We start from the raw sequence: 26,393 nt of genomic DNA, 5'->3' as shown, positions 1-26,393 counted from the left end.
CACATGCACATATGTGAACTTGTGTGCCAGCGCACACGTACTTTGACAAGCGTTAAACAAACAAACAGTTAGCATTCAGAGATCCCCTAAGAAGTGAAAACACATTACCATGCTGAAGCTGACATGCACAGTCCAAGTGAAACAGGAAAAAGGTGTTTTGGTACCTCTACAAAAACAAGGCTTTAGCAGAAAACTAGTCTTTTCTGGCTACCCTACTGGCAAGGGGCATTTACACGAACAACTTTAAATGTGCTCAGTGTTCACTAAAGCCTATACATAGAGATTTCCATGGGGTCTCCCTTCACGTAACATGCACTTCAACTCATATTCTTGAACAGGACACCTTTGGAGATAGAAAGAAACTATCACAGATACACAAAATCCCTTTTCTTACTCATGTTTAGAGTTTCCATTTGCAGTAAATATTTAAAAGTAGATAAAGTAATTGTTGCTGTATGGATGAGAAACTTATGTCCTGGATCATATCCCGGCAGGATAACATTGTAACCAAAGCCAAATTAAGATTTGAGAATTAAGATGAGATAAGAGGATAACGTGAGATGTTTATCAATCCTGAAAGACATTTCTGAACTACACAATGTTGTAAAACCAGATTAAGACCCAAGATTAAAGCTCTGCAAAACAAAAAGGAAATTAAAGTAAAAGAGAACAAAGATATTAACCCTTTATCGTCACGATGAGCTGCTTGTTATAGAAACTCTTGTGTCACTGGCCGAGAGACCAAGGGAACCTCACAGGCCGCTTGGTCAGGTCTCTTCAGAGGGGTTTTATCTTAAGGGATTATCTAGTAAAATAAAAGTTATAAATGAAAATAAAATAAATTAGTTTGAGTGCCTTATATTAATTGATAGTCATTAGAAAACAGATTGTTTTAAAAATATTTGTAAACAGCCATCTTCAATCGGCATTTTTTTATCTTCAAATTTTTTTCTTGTTGCTAAAGTCTAATGCTGGAGCCTCCAACATGTGGTCAAACTGTCTGCCCTCTTGTTATTGCATGCAAGGCAAATGATTAAGAATGCAATAAATAAAAAAAATATAAGTTATCTATAAACCTTGGATTATGCCTGTAGAAATCAGATTTTTGTAACAAAAATGTAATTACAAAAATGTTAATAATTTTTATTTCACACATCGTTTTTCCATTATGGATGTTAAAGGATTAAATGCAAATGCAATGCTTGCACATTTTTTTTATTCATGCCAGCATTGAAAACTGGGAATGGCAACATGTACATGATCATTGACTTTGCTTGTTTTGCCCACAGGTCTATACGACAAATGCTTCTATGCCTCCAGTGACCGAGGCTGGCTGCTTGGCATCCAGGCGGTGAGTGAACATGGGAACCGAGAACCCCGCTTCTTCTTCTCCCTTAAAACTGACCGTGCCCACAAAGTGACCTCCATCCACTCCAACGCCCATTATGTACCCAACCAATGGGCACATGCGGCAATCACATATGATGGCATCTACATGAAGCTTTTCCTCAATGGTGCTCAAGTTGGCGTTAGTCGGGAGCAGTCAGGTGACGTCTTCAGCCATTTGACCAAAAAGTGCAAAGTGCTGATGATTGGAGGAAATGCACTGAATCATAATTACAGAGGGGCAGTGGAAAGGGTGGGTCTTTGGAGGGAGGCCCGAGGGCAGCGGCATATTATCAGGGATATGCAAGGCCATGAAGACCCACAAGATCTACCTCAACTGGTCATTCGTGAAACGTTTGAGCACCCAGGCCGTAAATGGTTGACTGTAAAAGATGGTAGCTTTCCTCAGCCTGAGCAAGGAGGAGGTGGGCGACTAGGATTTATTGGAGGTGATGGAGGATTTAGAAATGCTGAGGGACTACTGGACACCACCCTGGAGCCTCCAACGTGTGGTCAAACTGTCTGCGACAATGTGGACGTCATTAATAACTACAACCAGCTTTGGACCTTCCGACGGCCCAAGAAAGTTCGATATCGTGTCATAAATATTTGGAATGATTTAAGGACAAGGCCAACTGTGTCAGACCACCAGATCAGCTTGCAGCACCAGCAGCTTAATGATGCCTTCAGCCCCTACAACATCACCTGGGAGCTCAGCATTCACAATGTGACCAATTCATCCTTACGCAGCCGTTTGATTCTCGCTAACTGTGACATCAGCAAAGTTGGCGACGATGCGTGTGACCCAGAGTGCAACCATCCACTAACTGGCTATGATGCAGGTGACTGTATGTCTGGGCATCGAAGCAACTGCCCTGAACACAAACAGGGCAATGGTGTATGTGACCCTGAGTGTAATTGGGAGAATTTCTTCTACGATCTTGGCGACTGTTGTAACCCCAATGTGACGGATGTTACCAAGACGTGCTTCAACCGCTCCTCTCCACACAAGTAAGATGATTCCCCTTTCATTTTGCATGCAATCATTAATAATACTCTTTTGAAATTGTTTCATAGACATACAACACAGCCATACAGCGTCAGCCATAAAGACTCACCAGCAATCTGTGTTTAATTTGATCCTTTTTTTTCTAGCTGACATGATTGAACTATTTAAGGAAGCCAACTCCAAGCTATAGCCTCACATGGCTTTAGTAAATCAAACAGCCATTCTTTCCATACATGTGTCCCTGCCGAAAGTTCTTTTAAATTTTTTTTATGTCTCGTCCTACTGTTTCCTAGCCATTTCGGCTGAGGCTGTGTGTAACTCAACTCCCAGCCTGTGTGGCCGGGGAAATCCTCTGGGGGCAGCTAGTCCAATCTAGACTTGGCCTGGTTCAATCAGTGTTCCACACTTCAGCGGGGCAAAACAAATGCAACTGGATGACTTTCCTAGTAGCAAATGTACAGGCTAAACCCGTTCATTTCTGTATGCAGTTTTCAACAATTCTTCCCACCCTTTTCTCCTCTGTCTCCTATGCCCAGTGGTCTTAATTAAGCTGCCTTGATTGGAGAAGGGAGTTGATTTGGAAAGAGTGACATTCTAAACAGTGCGCAAGGGCAATTAGAGGTCAAAGAGAAAGTGTAGTGTTTTTTTTTCCTCAGCAAAGGAAATCATTTCAAAGACAGACCCCTCTTGCGTGTGTCCCAAGCAGCTAAATTAGTCCTTAAACATGGGTGCCTGAAACAATTTTCCCAGAAAAGCACTGAAGAAAAAAAAAACCTCCACTTACATGTAAATGAACTAGTGTTACAGATTTCCGTTGGTGTACTATATAGGACAGGGTTTGTATTTCTTTTTGTATTTTTATATGGTAACTTAAGAGGAACACAGAGAACTCCGTAAATGCACGAACATTTTTTTGTTTTTGCGGTAACCTCACTGTGGTTGGTGTAGATGATGAGTAAAAGCTGGCAAAGGGAACAAATCTCTGGAATTTTCTGTAACAAGTTTTTTTGCCAGACCTCCAATAGCAGGATTGTTTGTTTCTTGGTACACTGAAACTCAACACAGTAGAGTGAGACATTTTTGTGGACAATGCTGGAGGTCTTTATGCCCGCGCCAGAAAAAGAGACAGAAAGGACCAATGATTGCCGGTATTTGCTGCCACTGTCATGTGAGGACAAGTGAAAGGGAGAGAAACTGGTAGACCTTGTGTGTGGGATTGTTTGGGTCTTCATGATAGCATGAATCAAGGAGACAAGGCTGTTTTCAATCACAGCTGAAGCTGGAAGCGCTGTCTGTTTGGCACTGTCCGGTTGTTTAAAATGACCGCTAAATAGCTAAATAATGATATCTAATTAACAACATCAGAGGCAAAAGCAGGTGGGTTTGCCTTTGCTTCCATATCTCAATTCCCACCACATCCTTTCCAACTTAGTCATCATTCGAAACTCATTCATCAAGTTGGGCCTAACAATTTCGTATCATTGGCAAAAGGCTTGCCAATGCAACGTTTGATTCATCCTTTGGGCATTTGAATGATGGGCTTGTGGAAGGAAGTGCACCAGATAGTGTGATAATGCGTTTGAAAAAAAAAAAAGACAACTTTGTCTAAAAAATAGATATAATCTGCCCAAGTGGTTGCTTATTTTGCTTTGATTATGGTATGTCTGGAGAGGCGTCCAGAGAGCTGCACTACAAACAGTTTGACATTCCTCCTTAATTATGGAATTCTGGATGAACAATGTCCTGCGTATGCAGGGGAACAATGGTTGTGAGGTCCTGCATTTATTTTTGCAGCATTTGCGCCTGTTACCACTTAGGTGTAGTGTTTTCAAAAATCTGGCAAACATAGGACACAAGCAGCTCTGTGGTCTCGCAGCAGTCTCTTTTCTGAAAATACCATCGATAATAAGCCCTTTTTTCTCTACTTTAGGCTGAAGAAAATATTTTGCATTGTTTTCATGGGCTTGGCATTGTCAAGGGCTAATAGGTCATCTGTTTTCCTTCGGCCTCTGTTTCTCTCCTCCTCCTCCTCCTTCTGAGTCAATACCTCTCACTGTGGCAGCTTAATGGATGGACCACCTTATGTCTTTCATTCACTCCCTCTCCCTGCTGTATTCTAACTAATCTCCAGGGCCCTTGACTTGGGTGTTTTACAGTTTGTCGTCTAAACCTTAAGCCCCTATCCCATAAAACATAATGGAGTACTCGGGTGTAAATACCAGGACTTTGCACTTCCTCTTTAAAGCTATAGCACACTTATAAAAACACCTGTTGTCAAGGTTTCACCTGTGCTTTCACAGGGGCTGGTTGGAGTTTCGACTCAAAAGTTTTGCAAAACCAGGGGAATGAAGGGATTGTAGAGGAGGCGGGACTTAACTTGGGCCACTGTAGGAATGCAGGGGAGTTACATCTGGCAATGACAAGATACTATGCATCCAGATATTGTTGATGGTCTTTTGAAAATAAGACATATTGGGGGAGTCAGCGGATGCTGCATTGGCAAGGTAATTGTGGTTCAGAAGTCAAGGAGGGCGCTGATGAATAGGTTCACACAATTTTGCACCCAGCGCTCAACTAAGTACTTTTCCTTTGCATTGGTACTTGGAGGATTTGCATGCATTTGAAACAGCTGATTGGCCATTTATAGGTCTCCAAATTGTGCATTAACAAAATTTATGGAAGTTCTTCGACGCGTGTCTTCCTTGGAAGGGAATAATAATCAAAGTACTAAGCTGGAAGGTTAAAGAGGAGAGTGCAAGTATAGTAATAAAGCCTGAGATGAATGATGGGTTTAGGGGCTGTGGTGTTGACCGACTTGATGACAGAAGAGCTAAGCCCCACCCGCCACCCCCACTCCAATTTCAAAAAAAGTGTTCCTGGCCATGAGACCGTCACTGCCACGCCAGCTCACCCTGGCTTTCACACTTTGCTGCCCAAGACATATCTATATGAGTCAAATTTATGGGCTTGTATGAATTATACATGGATGTAAATGGATGAAGTCATAATCCCCCATTTAATATGTATCAGACATAAAAGCGTTAACACGACAGTTCGGACAGCCTTGTGCACCCCTTGATCCCCTCTACAACAGATGCCCTACAGAGATGCTTGATAACAGAAAGGCCCAATTCTTTGCTTTTACCTAACCTTTCGCTCCTTTCTTTTGCTCAGTTTTCTTTATTTATGCCATGTCCGTGAATTTTTGCGATGTTGTTTTCCCAGGGCATGTCTGAAAAGTGGTGTGGTTAAATGCATGGAAAATCTTGTCCTTCCCTCGTGGCTCATCTTTGCTGAAAAAAAAAAAAAAAAGCCTGATGAGCGGCAAGAGTGGAGAACAGGGACTATGGGATGGGGAAATAGTTGAATAATGTGTGTGTGTGTGTGTGTGTGTGTGTGTGTGTGTGTGTGTGTGTGTGTGTGTGTGTGTGTGTGTGTGTGTGTGTGTGTGTGTGTGTGTGTGTGTGCGTGTGTACGAGAGAGAGAGAGAAAGACACTCATGTATGGGGTAAAGCGAGGTAAAGAGTTATTGGCAAGGAGGTTTGAGTAAGATGCGAATAGACAGATAGAAAGACAGAAATGCTTAAAAGGTCCAAACTGTTCTGACTACAAACACCCTTATGGTGAAGTCATTGGGCACTGATTTCCTACAGTGGCAGCTTACCAAAAGCTACACCAGATCTTCACCACTATGTCTGTAGAAACTGTGTGGAATCACAAACACGCACAAACAAATACGTATCTACATGCAGGGATACAAATACAGAATGCATCAATATTCTGGCAATTTTAACCCAACAGCAGAATTGTTGGTCTTACTCTTTGCAGATTCAATCATTTGAGCACCAAACCCTTCTGACCCCTTTCTACTTCATGCATGTCCAAAAACTCTGAGCAAATATTTTCTGAGGAAATAATGAAATTCCTGAAATTATGAGGAAGAGGGTCCTTATATCATCTGTTTCTTTACTCGGTCTCTCCATCTGCCTCCATATACCAGGCCTCAGCAAGTGCCCTATGTTGCTCTCTAATGGACTTGAAGAAAGCATGTACTACCCATTTATTCGAAACGTATGTTTGAAGAGAACACTGAATCTTCACTAAGCAGCTCCTTATCTGTCTTATGATTTGAGGCATCAGGCAGACTTATGCAGCAAAAGTTGAAGAGATGTTATGAAACAGCACATACACTGTGCATTGATGGCAACCTTAGTAGACTCGCCGTAGTGGAAAAGTATCTCACTGGTGTCACTGCCAAAAAAATTATTTTTAGTGACTTTTAAATTGCTTCCTCGCTCTATGACAGAGTTTGAGGCTTTGCTTTTCTAGTGCACGGTATTGAAGTTATGACCAAAATTAAAGGAAAGGAGCACCTATAGGAGCATACGTCCACATTTTATGACTCATTTCATACATTTTAAAATGGCATGATTAGAGTAGATTATGCCAGCCTAACAACGTAGTTGAATGTTGTCTAGACACCACACACTGTAAAATGGTCCAATAAGCATTAAACCTGAAAGGGTTTAACAAAAAATAAATAACAGCATGACCAATTATAATTTATCTCTTACAATGAATAAATATGAGTCTATAAAGTAGCGTAACGCATGCACACTCTCACACAGTACCGGTACCTCTTCCAGCGGCAACCATACTCTATGCTGTAATTCAGCTGGAAACACACAAAAATCACTAGAAAAAAATACAGTTTGTCTCGAAACATTTACTGACTATAAACACATTAGTGATGCCAGCGTGTACCCTCAACTATCAATGATAGGAGTTAAAAATAAATGAGTGTCTTCATCCACTGCAACTTCAGAGTAACTGAAAACACAGTGTAAATATACCTTATATTGAGTAGGCCATTGAGTGGTAGAATAAATATAAATAGCACACTCCAGAATGTGTGCTTCACAAAGGCACAGGGCTTTGACATTTTTTTGCTTTTATCTTTATATTTACCCGAGTTCACTTAAGTGGGACAAATGGCATATGGATGTTAAGAAGCAAACAAAGAATGGTATTTACTGTTAGAAAATGTGATCGTTAAAATAAAAACAAAAAGATTGGCTCAAGAAAAGGAGAAATTTTACACAGGCACAAATAGATGTTTATGAGATTATGAATGTAAAATTCAGTTTTGATGTTGGATATTTATATTAAAAAAATACACATGCACATTATATAGCAGTGGTTTTCAAAGTTTGTGGTGGAAATAATGAAAAAAGGGGGATACCTTTCCCCAGCATAATTTTTTTTCAAAGCCTTGTTGAGAAAACAATAAAAAGTAGCGGGTACAACTATTAATTTTCTTATCAAACACATTTTGAGATTTTACTTTTTTATTTGTGTTATAGAGAATAATTATGAATAATGAGTACCAACTTTATTGCAGTTATGAGTGTATACAAAGACATTTTGGATATTTTAAATTGAAAGGAGGAGTCATGCTTTGTTCACCAACAGCCGTTCACAACAATATACTTTAATGTGAAAGACACGGGAATGTTATGTTTCAATAAAAATGTATATTACTTGGCACGAGTCAAAGCATATGTAGCGTGACAGTTAAATTGGTTGAGGGTGCAATGTATTTTCTGTGATAGAGGCTTCATTCTTGTACTCTGAAAAAAATACTTTTTATGTGGACGTTAAAGCAGATATAATAACTTTATTTGTATATAGCTAAGGTAATGTATATAAAGATAAGCGCTCATATCAACTTGACTAAATCCACTGTGATAGTTTCCTCCATTCATGATCTGGCTACCTTCTGCTCATCTAAAACTTTGGGTATGCATATATAGACAGTGGGATGTTCAGTTTATTTCTTTTCTCGTGAGAGCTGAACAAGAGGGAAGAGCCTCAGAGGACAACGATTGAAACAACTCATCCCACCTCTGTATTTGAGGCAATCTTTCTCATGTCGAGTAAGTTACAGTACATGTATACTATTTTAGCTTCAGTGTGCTTAATATTATGAGTACATATAAAACATGAATACAAAATATCATGCGGGCAAGTGGGTCACCCAAACTGGACAAAAGCATCTGAAGAAGATCTAATTTGTCCAGTCCAGTGTTATATTTGATGTCTGATAAACTCCTGCTTCTAAAACCATTGAGTATGTCATTCTACAATGTTCTGGGGCCAGAGAAAAAAATAATAAACTATTATTTCAACATATGCAACAGATTATAGACTCTTCCAAGAGATGACTGAGTGTCCTGATGCTGTTTGCCAGGACCACCAGCCAGGCTCATAGTGAAAACTATGATGTGTTCATAAAATGAATGAAAGTTTCACTGCTGGAAAGATATCTCATTTTGTTGAGTGATTGCAGTCATTAGTACAGCTGCTAGTACACTCAGAATCTGAGACAAAACATTATATGATGGATAGGGAGACATCCGAATACCTGAGGAATTAATTGAAGTCTCAAGCTGCCTTGAGCGAGCCCAGCTGATGTGGGACGACTTCAGAAAATAAATACCGAACTCCATCGAGTCAAATGAAAAAAGAAATGAACGTGAAGGTGTTTGCTCCATGACCACAAATCCTCACATGTGATATAATACATTATCCATTATATTCAGAACAAGTGTGAAGATTTGTGAACTGTTATATCAACTGTTAAGTATATATAACAGCCAAGCACAAGACATTCATTTTTTTTTTTTTTACTCCTCAGTCCACTCCAATAAAAGGTTTTATCATTTCTTGCTGCTTCTAAAACCATGTTCCACTAGAATCTGCTTGACGAGTATGTGGTTTTGCTTTACACATTTTGCCCTACTTTGAAATACAGAAGAGGGATGCTTAAAATAATTGTGAAAGACGAAGAAAGTAATGGATGAAAATATTTTATTATTCTGGTTATTGCATGATTCATTGTGGGCCAACATAAAAACATCCACCATCATCAACACAAAAACATTGTGGCTTGTTTTTAGCAGAAAGTGGGAATTCCACTCAAACAGTACTATATGCCCAAAGCTGCATATTTGGGGTTATTGTACTGTTTATAGCACTTCCTAGGCAACAGCATTAAAAACAGTGTTTACTGCCCTTCTGTTACACAAGTGTAAGTGAGAGTGAACTGCAGCAACACGAGTTGGAAAAAGAAGGAATTATTTCATTGTTTCAACTTAAAGCGTAAAACATAAACTTTTTTACTCAAATCACCACCTGCCATTACCACAGGTGTACCTCCTAACAAACATGAACAAACACTGTGGAGTCAAAATTAATGAAAACACTGTTTTACAATTACAACCCAAGGATGTACAGGGCAGAGTGTAAAAACACTTTTAGTTTTCATAAATCTGTACTTTTTTCACAAATTAAGAGAAGTAACGTGTTATAGAGCAACACTTTTTCAGTCTTTAAATATGCCTCAATCCACAGTCTCATCTATATAGCTCAGAGTGTAAGATAATCATCTCATCGCACTTCACATTCACATAAAAGGTAGAAAAAAAAAAAAGTCCCATAATTTCACATGAGTAAACAGTTGACAGCGGAAAAGAAAAACTCCCTTTTGCTGGGGAAGAAACTTCCAGTACGTTCAGATTGAAAGGCGGCAGCGTTCGGCTTGGGGTTAGGGGATAGCAACAGAGGAAAACATAAAGCAGAAAACAACAAACGCGTCGACATAAGGCAGCAAGCTTATCCACATGCTGCAGACTTGATGTGAGACGTTGGAAGCATAGTTCATAAGCCTCCAGGTCCGCAGCCAGAGGAAAGGCAAGAATGAGTGGACAGAGAGGGGAGACGACAGCAGAGACGCACACATGAAGTTAATGGTATTCAATGGCAATATGTGAATGTTTGGAGATTTAATATGGAAGATTATTGAGCATGTTAATGAACAATAAGCAATCTAAAAACAAGGTGAAATGAGCCAGTCCTAACTGTATGGTCGGTTGAATAGGAAAGTTTGCCAGACTGGGTTAGCCTCCATAACTGAAGCTATTTCAACAAGAGAGGAGCACCAAACATTTTCTGCTGGTGAAAGGTTTGAGCTGGAGACAGGCCAGTTCAACATCCGGACTTTTCTACTGTGAAGTCATGCTGTCGTGATGGATGCAGTATGTGGTCAAGCTTTGTTCTGCTGAAACACAGAGTTCTTCTCTCCAAAAGAACAACTAAATGAGAAAATGTGCTTGTCAAGTCAAATCTCATAGTTTCTATCATTGATAGTACATTATCAGATGTAAATGTAAAAATAATGCACCCCTTGTTGCGGGTTTTTGAGTGTGGTGATAACAAACTGGCTGGCTCTTTTTCTCTTAAAATGTCCAAAATGTTCTTTATGGTTTTTTTCTATGGCATGATGGAAATGTAACTTGTATTTATGGATTGTACAACAAACTATTGTCACAGACAATGACTTCTGGAAGACTCCCTAAGATTATGCAGTGATTGATTTGGTGATTACCATAATCAAGCCTTTCCCTAATGCAGCGCAGTCTTGGAGCCTCAGTCATAGACCTTTGGCAAAGAGATTTAAAATTCTTTCAAACGGTTAATGATGTTATGTCCTGTGATTGTCGGGATCTGCAATGTTCAGATTGTTTCTTTGTCTTTCTGTACTTTTGACACACTCGGTTCCTCAAAAACTGACTTTTTTTCTGATCAATCTTTCCACTGAGATGCTGCCAATTAATCACATTTTTTTCCAACCGTATCTTTGGCAGCTTCATATACTTTTACTGTTACTTTTTTTCAACATTTTGGAGATTTCTAACCTCTTGTATGTTTATTGTCTATATTTAATGAAATATCAGAGTGGTATAATAGAATGCTGTTTTGTAATTATGGTTTGACTTCTAGTCAATATAGTGTTTTGGACTGGACTCTTTTTTTTCAAAAGTTGAAAGAGAAGTTTTTAACCCTATATGATCCCTTTTCTTGAAGCATCACTCCTTTTGTCCATTCACACTTGCTATCACACTTAAAAAGTATAGTTCATCTCAACAGGATCCTAATTGAGAGCCAATTTCCTCAACAATAACATTACATAAGCTTTTTTTTGTTTGGCAAAAGCTGCTTTTGTTATTTGTAAATTGTTGTTTTGGTGGATTCAATTAACTTAATTCGAAATACAGTTTTTTCTCTTGTTTTTAAAATTTTCCAGAGCATATTTGGACGTGAAAGAGCTGAAAGAGATTCTGCATTTGGACGGCTCGACTCACCTGAATGTCTTCTTTGCCAATTCTTCTGATGAAGATCTGGCAGGGGTTGCCACTTGGCCCTGGGACAAAGAGGCCCTCACACATTTGGGTAGAACACAAACAGAAACACATACATGCATGCATCCGCACTCTCATTCCCACACTTTAAGTAGATGCACACGTCCCTTCTTTGGCAGCCCTGATTGTTGATTTTGAGTAATTACAGTTCAAGCCCCAAGCAGTTTCTGTCTTCATCAGAGCCCTCACAGGGAAGGAGGTAATAATGAAGCTGAGGAGACCCATGAATAATGCATTGTCTGAATCTTACTCCACTTCCACAATTACTTTACACTACATTAGAAATAGACATTTGTATTTTGTGCATACTCACTTGAGTGCTTTTTCATCGTATATATGAGTGACATCCTTGTCTGTGTTTTTTCAGGTGGAATTGTGCTGAACCCTTCCTTCTACGGTACATTTGGCCACACTGACACAATGGTGCATGAGATCGGTCATAGCCTCGGCCTTTACCATGTGTTTCGAGGCATTTCGGAGATTGAATCGTGTAATGACGCGTGTTTGGAAACCGAGCCCTCAATGGAGACGGGCGATCTCTGTGCGGACACAAACCCCACTCCCAAGTACAAAGGCTGCACCGATCCTGAACCGGGCAACGAGACCTGTGGCTGTCGGCATTTCACGCACACGCCGTTTAACAACTACATGAGTTATGCAGGTGAGATCGGGCCTCTCCAGTGCATTTTGCTACTTACCATGGCAATTTGAAGAGTCTCAGTCTGAATGCACACGCAGATATGTATGGAATTTTGCAGGTGAAATAGCATTGGCAAAACATGCCCGAGACAAATCTTTTTATATCACCCACCGTGCTCCAAAGGCTGTTTTTGGCCTGAGATAAGTTGAAGAAAATAATGTTACAACAGGCGGCTTGGATATGTGAAACAATTTCATACCTCATTTCTTTTCAAGTCACTGATTAATCCAGAAACCTGTCATCACCCTGACCGACTGCCTCTTTTGTTTGCAGATGATTCTTGCACAGACTCTTTCACACTCAACCAGGTGGCGAGGATGCACTGCTACCTGGACCTCATCTACCAGACCTGGCAACCTGCCTCCAAACCTCCTCCTGTACCAATGGCGCCCCAAGTGGTTGAGCAGCATCATAATTCTATCACCCTGGAATGGTTTCCCCCAATATCCGGACACTTTTATGACAGGTGAAATTAACTACAGAGAGGTTGTCAAGCAGAAGCACAAGTTCATACAAGTTAATACTCAATGAGTTAATATACTACATTTCCAGATTTGTTGATTGAACTGTTTATACATACCATATACCTTAAATCACTGTCAATACCATGTTTGTTTATCACACGTGACTTCTTTGGTCTGTATCTAAGTTGGTTGCTGTGCCTCCCTGTTGGTTTCCTAGAGAAGTGGGATCAGTGTGTGATAAATGCACAGAGGGGAGAGTTCTCCTGCAATATGCCTCCAATTCGTCTTCTCCACGACCGTGCGCCCCTTCCGGACATTGGTCCCCACGAGAGGCTGAAGGTAGGCAGTAACATTTAATAGCACGGTTCTTGGCACCGTGCGTTGTCATTTATTGATGATGGTGGGACACTTCTCGGGAACATGCAGTCATTGCACCCACCTCTCATCCACAGCTGAAGAGTAGGATAGTGCGGCTTGATGTTTGTCTTCTGAGTCAATACAGAAATGTTGGTCAGTGAGTCAGCCTCAAAACATGGGAATGACTAACTGTATTCGTGACACTAGTATCGTGGGACAACATGATAGGATCAAAGAGGTCAATTCCCAATGGATGGGGGCTGTATGGTACCACCGTCCCAAGGCTCAAACCCAAGGCCAAAGATCATGTCGATACAGTCATTTCCCATTTTTAGATGCAATTCACAAGGGTTTTGTGTTAAAATTTGATCAATTTGCTGTAAGCCATTTTTCTCCCCTTGAATTGTTGTCATGAATGAACGTTTGAGCATAAATGCACATTGCCGACATATCAACTTATACAATTAGATGAGCATTATTTTTCACTAATCAATTAGAACTTGACTCCTTTGTGTACCTCACACCATCACTCCATTGTCCTGGTATCAAGTGTTTTCTGGATCGTATGCATGCATGTGGCTGGTTCCAGCTGTGTGTACATGCGGTCAGGTTTCTTACGGTTTCTCATAAACATTTTAATGGATATGAGTTTTTAAATCAAAGTCGGTTACATGAGGAACACACTTACACCATGCCTTGCAGGTATGTGTTTACACACATGGTGGAGCAAAGTTTTATATTTTTCTTAATCTGAATTTAAGACACTTCCTTGTATGGAAAGTATATAGCCATGGTTGTAAATGTTCTATTTTTTCCTGGAACAGCCATATTACCAGAGAGGTTGCTTCAAAAGCATTTTAATGCTTCATTTGTACAAAATTCTGCTTGGCTTTCATCTCTGTCTGTTTACAATGTGTTGTGGTGAAGTTGATCAGACCCAAAAGCTCTGAGTAACTTTCTGTAGGTGATTAAGTTGTTCACGCTTATACACAGGGCTTTAATTTCTGATTAGCACAAAGTATCTCCTCAAGTCCCCGATACCTTCTAAGAATGAAGGTATCAGGAAATATTATGTCACAGTAGTATACAGAGCAACCACCAGAAAGGTCAAAGAAACAGTTATAATCAAAATGTTAAATTATCTATTAGTATATGTAAGCACATTTTATACAGTTTATGCAGCCATTAGTTAGGTTGCAGTAGATGTGTTACTTATGAATAATCGTGGGCACAATCGATAAATAATAGTGACTTGAAACTTTTGTTAATCCTTTCAAAGTCATGCAGGTTTTGCTTACAAAATCTACAATTTACTTTTTCGCTTTTAACTTTTAAAGGCTGACAGCCATTAATTTGTTTATGCAATAATGACATCATCTATCTTCATATAGCAGAAAAGAAAAAAAAAAAAGTCTGTTCGCAGCCTCAAGCTACATCACAATGCATTAAGGGAAACGACATCAACAACAAAAAAAAACAGTGCTTGGTTTTAAATGCAGCAAATCCACATGGACAGACCGATTTATTACTGCTGTGTTTACCAATAATAACGAGGACTGTATGACAATACAAAGCAGTAATATAAGTAAGATCAGGTTGAGGTGAGGTGAGTGTATATATATATATATATATATATATATATATATATATATATATATATATATATATATATATATATATATATATATATATATATATATATTCTCTTTTTGCTTTAATTCAACTCCACAATGGTCACACACACACACACACACACACACACACACACACACACACACACACACACACACACACACACACACACACACACACACACACACACACACACACACACACATACACACACATACACACACACACACACACACGCACACACACACACACACGCACACACACACACACACGCACGCACACACACACAGTCTCTGGACTAACTGTAGTGTGTGTACCAGAGGCAAGTCTGGGCTTGCCCATCACACTGTGTGCATAAACTGTATTTCCCATCCTGTTTGTGGCAGATCCTTATACACTGTAAACTTGACGTGAGCCAGGTACTCACTGGATACACCAGATCCCACAGCAGCTGTCCTGCTGTGATGATGCATATGTGTCCAACAGTTACAGATATTCTGACAAGCAACCAATTCTAACATATGGCAAACGCAAGTCTTTGAATATTGACTGTTGACATGGTATTGTTACTAAAAGAAGATGGGCATATGTATTCATTTGCATTCATGGATGCTTGGCAATTGTAATCTGAGGACTGTCTCTCCCTGACTGCTTGGCTGAGAAACACTGATGTGGCCACACCGAGCCAGAATGCCTCTCATAAATCTTCACTACTCTATGCCCAGGAGAAATATTGCCTCAGTAAAAAAAGAAAGCAATAATGAAAAAAGGACCAAAAAAAAAAGGACACGTATAGATTCAGGAGGGGGGGGGGTTATGAGAGAAAAGGTGGGGTCAAAAACACCCAGGATGCTTAAGAGAAATGTTTGGTTTGCAACATTAACAAAGGATTCTAGATGGATTAAAAACACTCTTGTGGATGGATGAGAGATGTACAAGTCCACCGACACATATACCGAGTGGTTCGATGAGAGTGTGTGTTTACGAGGTGATGTCTTTATTGTGCATTTACAATGAATTGTATATGCATGTGTAAATATCTATAGATACACTCACTAATTCTTAAAGGCAAGTGCATGTGTGTGCCAAGATGCCTCATTAAAAGAAGCATTGCTACACTGAAGACCTGTGATGGTAATATATTTGACATTAATTAGGATGAGGTCATTCATTTTGTATTATAGCCAAAGGTAACCGTTCACACATTAATAACGTTCAACACAGCAAACCGGAATAGCAAAATAAACAGAAAATTAAATGAAATATTGTCTATTGTCTCTCCAGCTCTTGTAAAATTTTATATTACTACATTGATGCACATATTTTGTCATTCAGTCTAAAATCAACAACATCAACAAAATGTCAGGGAGCCTGTCTCGTCAATCAAAATACTTCTAATTTAAAGTTTTAACATGTTTGGCAATCAATCAGTTTAAAATCAATTTGGGACTTTAATTCAGTGGTGAAGTTTATTTTGCTGCTTTCAAAATTGTAAAAACAATGTGAGTGGTAATCAAAACCCTAATCTACATTTTAATAACTCCTTTGAGTTTGAATTATGACTTGTTGTGTTTCACTGCTATCATGGGACAGCCTCCGATATCGTTTCTGTGAAAATTAAGTAACATATCTTGGTTATACTTTATTTAAACCATGCAGTTGCTAATAAACCCTTGTACACAACAACGACTTGTAGGGAGGAGAGATTATAAGGGTCAGATATAAATCTCCAAGGTAAACTGTCTTCATCTGGAATATATATTAGCTCAACAGTTAGGAAACTTCTTCCCATGTTTTTTAGTCACTGGATATGTTTTTAAATCTGCTGGCTTCCTCTGTGAAATAAAAAACAAAAACAAGAATTATCTGATAGTGATGTGTAACACCTATACCATCTGCTCCACGCTTAGAAACAAAAGAGAGCAACGCGTTGTGACATTGATTCCCAAGCTGTAGAGTGTCTGTTGACTTTATAAAGTGTGCCTCTGCATCTGCAAAGTGTCTCCCTGTTTGTGTGTGTCAGGGCAAAAGGGTTTGTGGGGGGGGGGGGGGGGTATATGTCTGCCTTCTAAGTGAGGAAGTGTGTAACAGTGTGTGACAGTGAGTCATCGATAGTGAGAGTCAGAACCAGACGCTTCTTAGAAAGCATAAAGCGTTGCATGCCCGGACATATCCCGCTTTGTTTATTCACCGTGCTCTCTGGACTTCTTGAGGATGTGCATGATTGTCCAGAGCAGAAGAATTATGACTGGATAGTGGTCAGACACCAACATCTATCTTGGGGTTATACCTGACCTTATTATTCTTCTTGCTTATCTCTCTACATTGTGTCAAACAGCAATTGTCCCAGTTTTGGGAATTTGGTATTTCTTTTCCTGCACATGAGAATGAGTGGATTCAAGTGGCTACCTGTATTACTAATTATAGAATTTTCTTGTAATTTATCTCTGTAATAAAATGGCAGCTGTGTCTCAAATGATAGAACAGGCCATTTCTGGTCAGTGTGTGTGTGTGTGTGTGTGTGTGTGTGTGTGTGTGTGTGTGTGTGTGTGTGTGTGTGTGTGTGTGTGTGTGTGTGTGTGTGTGTGTGTGTGTGTGTGTGTGTGTGTGTGAGTGTGTTGGTGCGTGAATGTTATGTCATGTTAACCACTTTAAAACATGCAATACAAGAAAAGTCCCATTACCATTTATGATTAAATTATTTAACACGGAGTTATTTCGTGATTGATTGCCTTTATTACCAGCAAGTTCACTCACCAATTTACAATCAGGGAATATGACTCCTTATAAAAACAGTATAATGGAAGATTTGAAACAAACAAAAGCTATGTTTGAATTAGCATTACTGCAGCATGAAAAACAAACTTGTGTGCATCTGTCGGAGTCAAGGAGTCAATTCAGTAAGTCTGACACAAATAGCTCTGGTGAAAGAAAAATTGTCTTGCAAAAAAAAAAAAAAAAGTGAAGCTTGTTTGACTTTCAGTAAGGCACCATCCATCAGGGTGTTGCATTATCCAGTCAAGTAAGTGCAAGCACATCTTTCCTAGTAGATTACTTTTTCTTTTTCAATTGCAAACTTCTGCTGTTTTGCCATTGATGTCCAAGATCTGCTGCCATGATAACTTGCCTGAGTTGTAAAAATTGTGTCTGAGAGCATTAAAACCTACTGGACAGGGGTTTGGCATCAGTCTTTAGACACATCCATTACTCCAACTGGACTTTGTGGAGTGTAGCTTTTAATTACCAATGCAAATGCATGCAGTTTTAAAATGCCAACATTTTTTTGCAGTTCCTGCATACTGAGCAACTTGGAGAACAAATGACCTCAATCACTGTCACGTAAGCACTTTTACTATTGATGATTAGGGCTTTTTTTTATATTTTTTAAGAAACATTCATTAATTTTTTGGCTTTCAGAAAAGGCTAAATCTTGTCTAAGGCTAAATCGAAAGTTGACACACTAACCTATAAATAATGATAATTCCAAAGCAGGGTTTTAGTGACTATAATTATTAGTAATAGTCACATCAATGATTTCTAAATTATGAAGCAGCCTGAAATTTCTCAAAAGTTTTGAATGTCATTGCTTGGTTAGGTTTGTTACCTTTATTCAAAAGTATCATTCAGTTATGTAATTATAGATCTCTACACTGTTCACAACCACGCAGGCATCACAGGCCAGTTTTGAACTGCAGTCAAATGTATGGTAAAGAAGTATAGAAAAAAACCCCAACTTGAGAGCTTAAATAAAAAGGCTCAAGGAAAACCTTGCACCGACTATACTGCCAAAATACACTCTGCATTTCAATAATTCCCCCTTGGGATTGTGTTTCTGTAACATGGTATTACATAACTAATGCATTGCAATGGGAGCCAGTGTGTTGCCCACATGCACCTGGATACCATCAGAGAACTGCAACAAGTATCTGGGATGGATGGATGGATGGATGGATGGGCTTTCTGGAAGGAGCAAGAACCCCCCCAGAAGCTTGTGAAACAGCTTTCTGATTCAAAAAGAGTGATGACCCACGAACACAATGTACTGACTTGTATTCTTGGCTTAAAATTTCCTCCTTCAGAAATATTAAATTAAAAAGAACATTTCAGAAGTGGACCACAGTTTGAAGGAGACAGAGGCCCTATCTTCTGTTTTGAAGTTTTAACAATATCGGGACAGTTCCTCGCTTTTTGCTGTGGACACTTCATTACCTTTTTGTAAACAGCGGATTATTTTACAATTAATAAAACCCATTCAACTTAAATTATTATTATTGTTTCTCTTCTCTTCTTCCTTGAACACATTGTACTGCCAATCATGGATGCATTCTTCATGTTTGTAATACAGTTTATATCAACGTGCGTTACACAATAGATGACACCCATACTCTGTCTCCTCTTCAATCTCCAACCGCATTAGCGGCCGTGCCAGAGCAGGAGTGAGGCCCATCATAACAGCTGACATTACAAAATATTTTCAGTGGCTACAGCTCCCTTCTTTGCAAACTTAATGAAAGTGTACCCAGAAAGCCAGGACTACATGAGCCGAGCAAAGCCAAGCTCTTGGAGTACCTTAGTCCATTCTCTTCCAGCCCCCCTGCCTTACTCCCTCTCTTTTCTTGTTCTCTGACTCTCTTTCTCTTTTTGCTTTAATTCACCTCCACAATGGCCACACACACACACACACACACACACACACACACACACACACACACACACACACACACACACACACACACACACACACACACACACACACACACACACACACACTTACAGTACAATAATAAATGTGTTGAGATAATGTGGCTTGGAAACCATATTCAGTCCTCACTTGATTAAACACTGGAATTTTGCATGGTGCCCAGAAATGAGGTTAGCAAATGGCTTCGTTGGTTGCCAGCTTGGAAGTGCACAAAAGGAAATCGAGGGAGAACATAGTGTCTGCCGCTTGCTGGCTTCTAAAAGTACTTGATGAATGTTAGTGTACGTCACTTGGGATAATGCGAGTTAGCTGTGTGTGGACTCCAAATATGGCTGGAGTGTGACTGCTAGAGGTTGTAATGACTGTCGAAGTGAGAACCCTGTACAGGGCCCCTCACAGAAGGTACACACCTCAGCTCTGCCTTTCCTCTTCAGATGGACTCACAATGAACTCTCAGTTTCACCCCAATCTTGATGTTGCAAGAGCTGTTGATGCACCGAAAAAGATCCCTGATGCAAATCCGTTATCTGCCAAACTCGCTTATGAATGCAGTTAGTCTTCACATTTGTGTCAAAGATGTACCAGTTTAAAAGACAAATGAAAAGATTCTGCAACAACACACAGATTTATATTGGTAGTAACTCTTCAATGTTTGCTTTTTAAATGACTTGAATCATGCTTGTCTTGTCTGTGTATTAGAAGTCTCGATATTGTTTACATGTTGTGTAATTGTAGATACACGGGTATTTGTGTTTGTCTCATAGGCCCTCCAGACGTGGAGCAAGCCTGTGAGCCAAGCGTACGCACCTGGAGCCCCAACGCAGGGATCGAGCAGGGCGTGGTTGGCCTGTCGGAGTGCCCTCTTCAGGGCTGCATGCTTCAGCTGGAGTTTGCCTACCCGCTGGTCCCGGACTCCCTGACTGTATGGGTCACCTTCTTCAGTCCCGAGGAGACGGCGCTACCTGCCATCCACAACATTCTGCTGCTGACTGTCAATGGGAACAACATTTCATTGGGCCCGAGTAATGTTTTCTGTGACACCCCACTGACTCTGAAGCTGGACATAGAGGAAGAGGTGTACGGGGTCCAGTTTTACACTATGGAGCAACACCTGGAGATTGACGCCACTCTTTTGGCGTCAAAGCCAGACTGCACTCTTTGTAGGTATTGCCAACCGCTGCGCTACCGCTTGCTGCGCCAGCCCGCCTTCACCCACGCACCACATGGTCTGATGCTGAATGAACCTACCCGCCGATACACAGACAGGTGAGTGACCTGGTAGGTGAATACTTTTTGGGTGACAGCACAAGTGCCAGTCCTCCTTCAGGACGTCGGCCCTGTGCGTGAAACTATTTCTGTTCTTCCTATATATATATATATATATATATATATATATATTCACCTTGTAAAGGGTGAACCAGTTGCTTTTTATTAGAGATTTGCTGAGTCGTGTGCTATTGAGCTTCCTGGTTTGGTGTGATGTTATTTGGGGGTTTAGAAATGTCTGCAAAAGGTATTTATTTATCTGTGGAAACTCTCCACAAAAAATATGTTCTCATAATACCAGATATCCTTTTCAATACCCCCAGGACTGCTAGCAAGCCACCGCTGCTTCTGCAGTTTCAAATCAGTTGCCCAACATTTGTTTCCTAAGTCACAGGTCAGTTGTTGCCCACATTTGTTTTTTCCCATGTTCCATGAAGCAAGGGCAAATAGACAGCTTGTTGAGGGTATTATCTACACACTGCGGTGAGAATTTAGTGCTTTGCTTTCATGGAATGTGCTGACTTGATAAAAGTGTTGCTGCTGTATACATGGCACTGCTGCGTGTTATGCCATCGCACTATCGTGCTGTCAGCGTGGTTCACATGAGAAGGAAAGTGCTCGATAAGAGGTAAAAGGGTGAGTACGCATGTTATGCAAAATGGAGTGATGACATCCAAGTTCCACAAAAGTGTCTCTACACAACTTCCTAGTTGAGTGACAATGTCTGTGGAGGGCTTCCTGCTGGAGGAATGTATTTATGTGGAGGTTTTGGCACACTTCAGTGATTATTGATGTACTGTAGGTAGTTTTACTGCTGTGGCGTATTTCACTAGCTGTGGTTGCATTCCAGTGGTAGTGGTCAGTGGCAAATGCCTTTTTTTGTTTTTTTTTTGTTATGAGAGCATGTGGGATCTTGTCTCTGTTCAATGGTAAGAGGAGTGTTGTAGCACGTAAGTATGTTCATCTTAGCCATCAAAACCATTTTGTAATCTATCTGACAAATATATATAACAAGGAAAAAAAAACTTAAAAGGGACAATGCACTTTTCTAACACTGTTTTGTGTTGCTCCTTTCGTTTGGTTAAAATCTAATACTGAATCACTGATGCAGGTATCATCCTGAAAGATCTTTTGAAGCATGCTTGCATATGTTCCCACTTAAGCTACCAGATAAGTGAAATCCTGATTCCATTTCATGATCCGACTTTGTTATTCTTCCACTTCCAAAAATATATTCTGAGCAATAGATAAGTGCTACGATGGATGCTTGTCAGATAACCTGTGTGTTTTTCCTTCAATGTGAGTTTGGTAAGCCGCCGCAATGTCTTGTCACCCCCGTGGTTTCACAACAAACAGACCCTTTGACATGTTGATGAGTAAAGTTCACTGTGATGTTTTGGCATGCCACAAATCTAATGTATGGTGCTTCGTTTGATCGCCGGGGTCCAGCTGCTGAAAAGCTTTTCTTGACCACACAGAAAGTTACTTCTCGCATGTTTCCACTGGGCTGGATGCGGGGGGGGGGTGTGATTGACCTCCCGCTGTCAGGCCACTGGCCTTCTTCTGAGGTGGGGCAAACTGAGCAAGAGGAACGGCTGACATCTCGGCTTTTTTGGCTCCATCCATGGGTGGTGATTTGTTTGGAATGGCTAACGACTGGGAGGTCAGGGTGACAGAGTAAATTATGGTGGCGGAGGGTGAAGAGGAGATGCAGGGTGGGAGGTTGGGACCAGTTGGGGGTAAATCATTGCTAAGCTTTGGGGGGTTAGGTGGTGGGTGGCAAAGCGTGATGAAGGAGAACATCAGGAGGTCAAGAAAGTATGAAGAAAGAGGGTGGGAGACTCAAACCATGACAGACAAAGGACAGCGACCGCGCTTCTACTTTTCAACATGACTCTGCAATGCTTTTATACATTGTTTCCCTGATTTGTCTCTATAAGTACTTTCATCTAATGATGCTTTTAACTCTTTATTCACTGAGTTAATATTAACTTAGATACACTTTCTGACAAAATCTGAAAACTCAATAACCATGAACATGTTGAACAATTTCGATTTTAGTTTCTCCCTCAAGGGCTTTTAATAACCTATCCACATATTTGTGCCAGCACTACTTCAGTCAAAGATGACGAGCATATAATTTGAATTAGCACTGAAATTTATAACATTCATTTCCATTCCTTTGCAAATGTCCATGATTATTCCTCCAGCCAGCCTTGTCTTATTAGTTGATCCTTAATGATGACAAATTCACAATATAATTTTCTTTTTTTATATAATTACATTTAGACCTATCAGGAAAATTGCATGTGTTTGAATACAAACTGTGGTTCTGGTTGAATTTTGTTTAGTTGATGTGTCATCATGACAAAACTGAAGCACACGTGACCTTAAATAAAATCATGAATTTCCCATCAGGCATGGCCACTTCTCTCCTTTAAAGTATCTCCTGTAATCATAAATGTGTAGGACAGGTTGTTAGACATATTGTTGGTGTTAAATTAATAGCGGTAAAACTTCAAATACCTTTCAGCTGCCAAACTGATAAAAGGAGCACTGCTTTGTTTGTTAATCTTGCAGGCTCAATCTAACCTTTCCTTCCCCCCCAACTTCCTTATATTTGTCTGTGTTTCTCATCTGGGATCTTTCAGCCAAGAACAACATGGAGTTACACAATGGAAATACATCCATATGCATGCTCACACATAAGCTTGGCGCATACACCAGTGCAGGAACACACACACGCACACACCCACACATAGATGAACACAAACCCACACAAATGTTCATCTTGTGCTCAGTAGCAGACACATTCGCACATGCTTCCTCGTGTAATCACCAGGTTCTATCGATACCATGTGGCTCATCTTTAGAATGCGCCACGGTGAAAAGCTCTGCACCTACAGGGGGTCCTGAGTATAATGGCAGAGGAAAGTAGGGCGGAATAATGAAACTTTATCATGTGACACCTTCACGGTGAGTGGGGTGAGTTTCTTTGTAATATGAGTTGCATTTCAGATCAGTCACATATGATATATGATCATTTACAGATGAAAGTGTGGCTTTGTGAATTTGAGATGTGATCCGGAAATTATCTGTATCAGTGAATATCATCCACCGCACACATGTGTGAAATTATTATCTCAAGTAGGACACAGAGCTGATCCTTTCACCATATTCTAATGATCTTACCAAGAAAGAAGTAGAAAAAAACCCACAACTAAATATTTTCATCATTCATTCTATTTTCTGGCATACGGAGATAGAAGAAATCAGTCAAAATAGTACCTAACCTTTCATTTATTCAGTCATTCATTCTCTCACTCTTTAGGATCTTTCATTTCAACTGTGGTAAATTCCACAAATTTTTTACAGTTACACCAAGCGACCTAGAAAAGATTATATTACTGATGCATTATACATGTTTGAAAATGTTTGCTATTTTTATTCAAAAGACAGTGACCCACGCAGTAATAAATTCTCAAGTTAAACCATGAAACAGGTTTTCGTATTTTAAGGATTGTGAATTAAAATCACATTGGCTAATTCACTCTTTATGATACGTTACAAATAGTTCGATTTGATGGATTTCAATGAGTTGGTGGAGTAGACCCAATTAAATTTGTCCCCAAATCAGATGAAGAAGTCAGACGATGGAGAACCAAACATGACTGCCTAAATCTGCCTCTGCAGTGCTCATTGTACCTCGGGTAGTTTTACAAATTGTCCCCTCAGACAACAGTGTTTCCTGATGAAACTTTTGTAATGATTATCAGACCATCATTCAAATCTGGCACTAGTGTTGTCACTGTTACCAAGTTATTATAACTCGTCTTATATCTGTGGTTTTTTACACTGGTGACATCTGAAATTCTGCACTTTCGCTGTTTAATTACTTATTCAAATGGCTGGTTGATAACTCAGTTATCTGTCGTGTTACCACTTCTTAAAGTGGCCATATTGAGTTCAATCAGGGGGAATTAGCTATGCTCTTAATTGGGAACAGGTTGAGCTCCACATTTAAGCTGTTGTTATCATTGTTATCACGCTAAGAGGAGTAGCACTTCTGACTTTTTGGAAACAAATGTACATTTTCACATCCAGGAAACATATGCTCAACACACCCAACAGTATGTGGAGACACTAATGGCGGAGGAGGTTTTGCTATGTGGATTTTGGATCTTTACATGTATTTTAAAAGACCTTCCACCCACAAGCTGACAAGCTTCTTCTTTAAAAAAAACAAACTGCACTGATCCTACTTTTTTCAGTCAGTAATGTGATCTTATTCACTACTATTGTTGTTATTAAATAGTTATTGTTCTAAGGTGATTGTGACTCAGAAGATGTGAGTGGCCTGCACTAGTTTTATCAATGATTAGACAGATTAGATGAGAGAAATATTGTAGTGGGCTGTGATTGTATTTGGCCGATTTGAAATCTCAAGTTAGTCCCATGGATTTACATTAAACTTTGTGTCTTTTTTCTAATCTGTCTCCAGTACTCTACAATTACAATAAATTCAGTTCTTACTATATAATAGAATTCCCTCTGCAACCCCCCCCCCCTCCCTTTTTTTTGAGCCATGATCCCCTGAAGCTGTTTAACACCACCATCAGGATGACCCACCCCTATATGATACAAAAGCACTGATCCATGAACTAGACCAGCTTTTCACTTGGGAAAATTGTGTGATCTAGTTTTAATACAATGTGTATATAAAATTGCATGATAGATTGATAAATAACTTCCTCTGGAGACTTTTGTCATTTTTTGTATCTTGTTGTTGCACTTTACCAACATTACATCGCTGCACAATTGCTTTCAGAAGAGCTGCTGTTATTCCTTGGAGAGTAAAGATATGTTGTCAGTAAAATGGAAACATCTAAAGAGTGCTATCATTTTCCTGCTGCTGTGATCTATGGCGAGATGAACCCAACTCATTCAAAGCTATTGGGAAAACCACAATTTTGAATCTAACTATAGATGCCGAACACCCAGTGGGAAGATAAAACTGACTGAACCAAGGAGGATTAGATGACCTCATGTTTTCCACAGAAACCCCATGTCCTGTACCTTCTCCAGAATCTAATCTAGCAATCACAATATGCTCCTCTATTTTTCTTATCTCCTCACATGTTTTTCCTCAATGCATTTTCCTCTGCTTTGTTTCCCAGTACTCCAATACTCACTTTCCCACTGCTTGTACTTAGATGACCCTTTCTCTCAGTGTGGCCTGATCAAGCTTTACTAATACTTTCCCATACAATGGATTGAGTAAATTACAATAGCCTGAATATCTGTCCATCCAAAAAACAACAAAGGAACCTGTGAGTGCTTACATTCAAAGCAGTGTCTGTTACCCTCCTCTTTCCATCTACTCTCTGTGTTTGGTCTCCTCGAAGATAAAGTCTCCAACAGATTGACTTTTCCAGGGGCTAAACTAATTCAATTACAGGGGGCATGTTTGAGTGTAGCCTGGAGTTTCACCAACATGAGCCAACACTACAGATCAGGATATATTATTGTATAGAGCAGAGTCTGTAAGGTCAAATATTCTATGTTGATAATAATAAAGCCAACAAAAATATTTCATTTCAGGCACAAGTTTCACAGT

General features: G+C 39.8%; 1 protein-coding gene across 1 annotated transcript in view; it reads left to right on the top strand.

Annotated features, from left to right (window-relative positions):
* Positions 1–26,393, top strand: part of LOC308140380 (pappalysin-1-like) — a gene marked incomplete at its 5' end in the record, with an annotated part of 89,094 nt that overhangs the window by 5,312 nt on the left and 57,389 nt on the right. Inside the window, 6 exons of the mRNA XM_080510142.1 lie at positions 1,290–2,397; positions 11,541–11,686; positions 12,023–12,316; positions 12,629–12,821; positions 13,037–13,158; positions 20,275–20,776. Of these exons, the coding sequence (XP_080366268.1) occupies positions 1,290–2,397; positions 11,541–11,686; positions 12,023–12,316; positions 12,629–12,821; positions 13,037–13,158; positions 20,275–20,776 (2,365 nt within the window). The remainder of the gene's footprint in view (positions 1–1,289; positions 2,398–11,540; positions 11,687–12,022; positions 12,317–12,628; positions 12,822–13,036; positions 13,159–20,274; positions 20,777–26,393) is intronic.

The sequence above is a fragment of the Blennius ocellaris genome, assembly GCF_963422515.1.
Source record: "Blennius ocellaris genome assembly, chromosome: 15".
Taxonomy (NCBI): Eukaryota; Metazoa; Chordata; class Actinopteri; order Blenniiformes; family Blenniidae; genus Blennius; species Blennius ocellaris.
The sequence above is the reverse complement of the archived record's forward strand: the minus strand, read 5'-3'. Positions and strand labels throughout refer to the sequence as shown.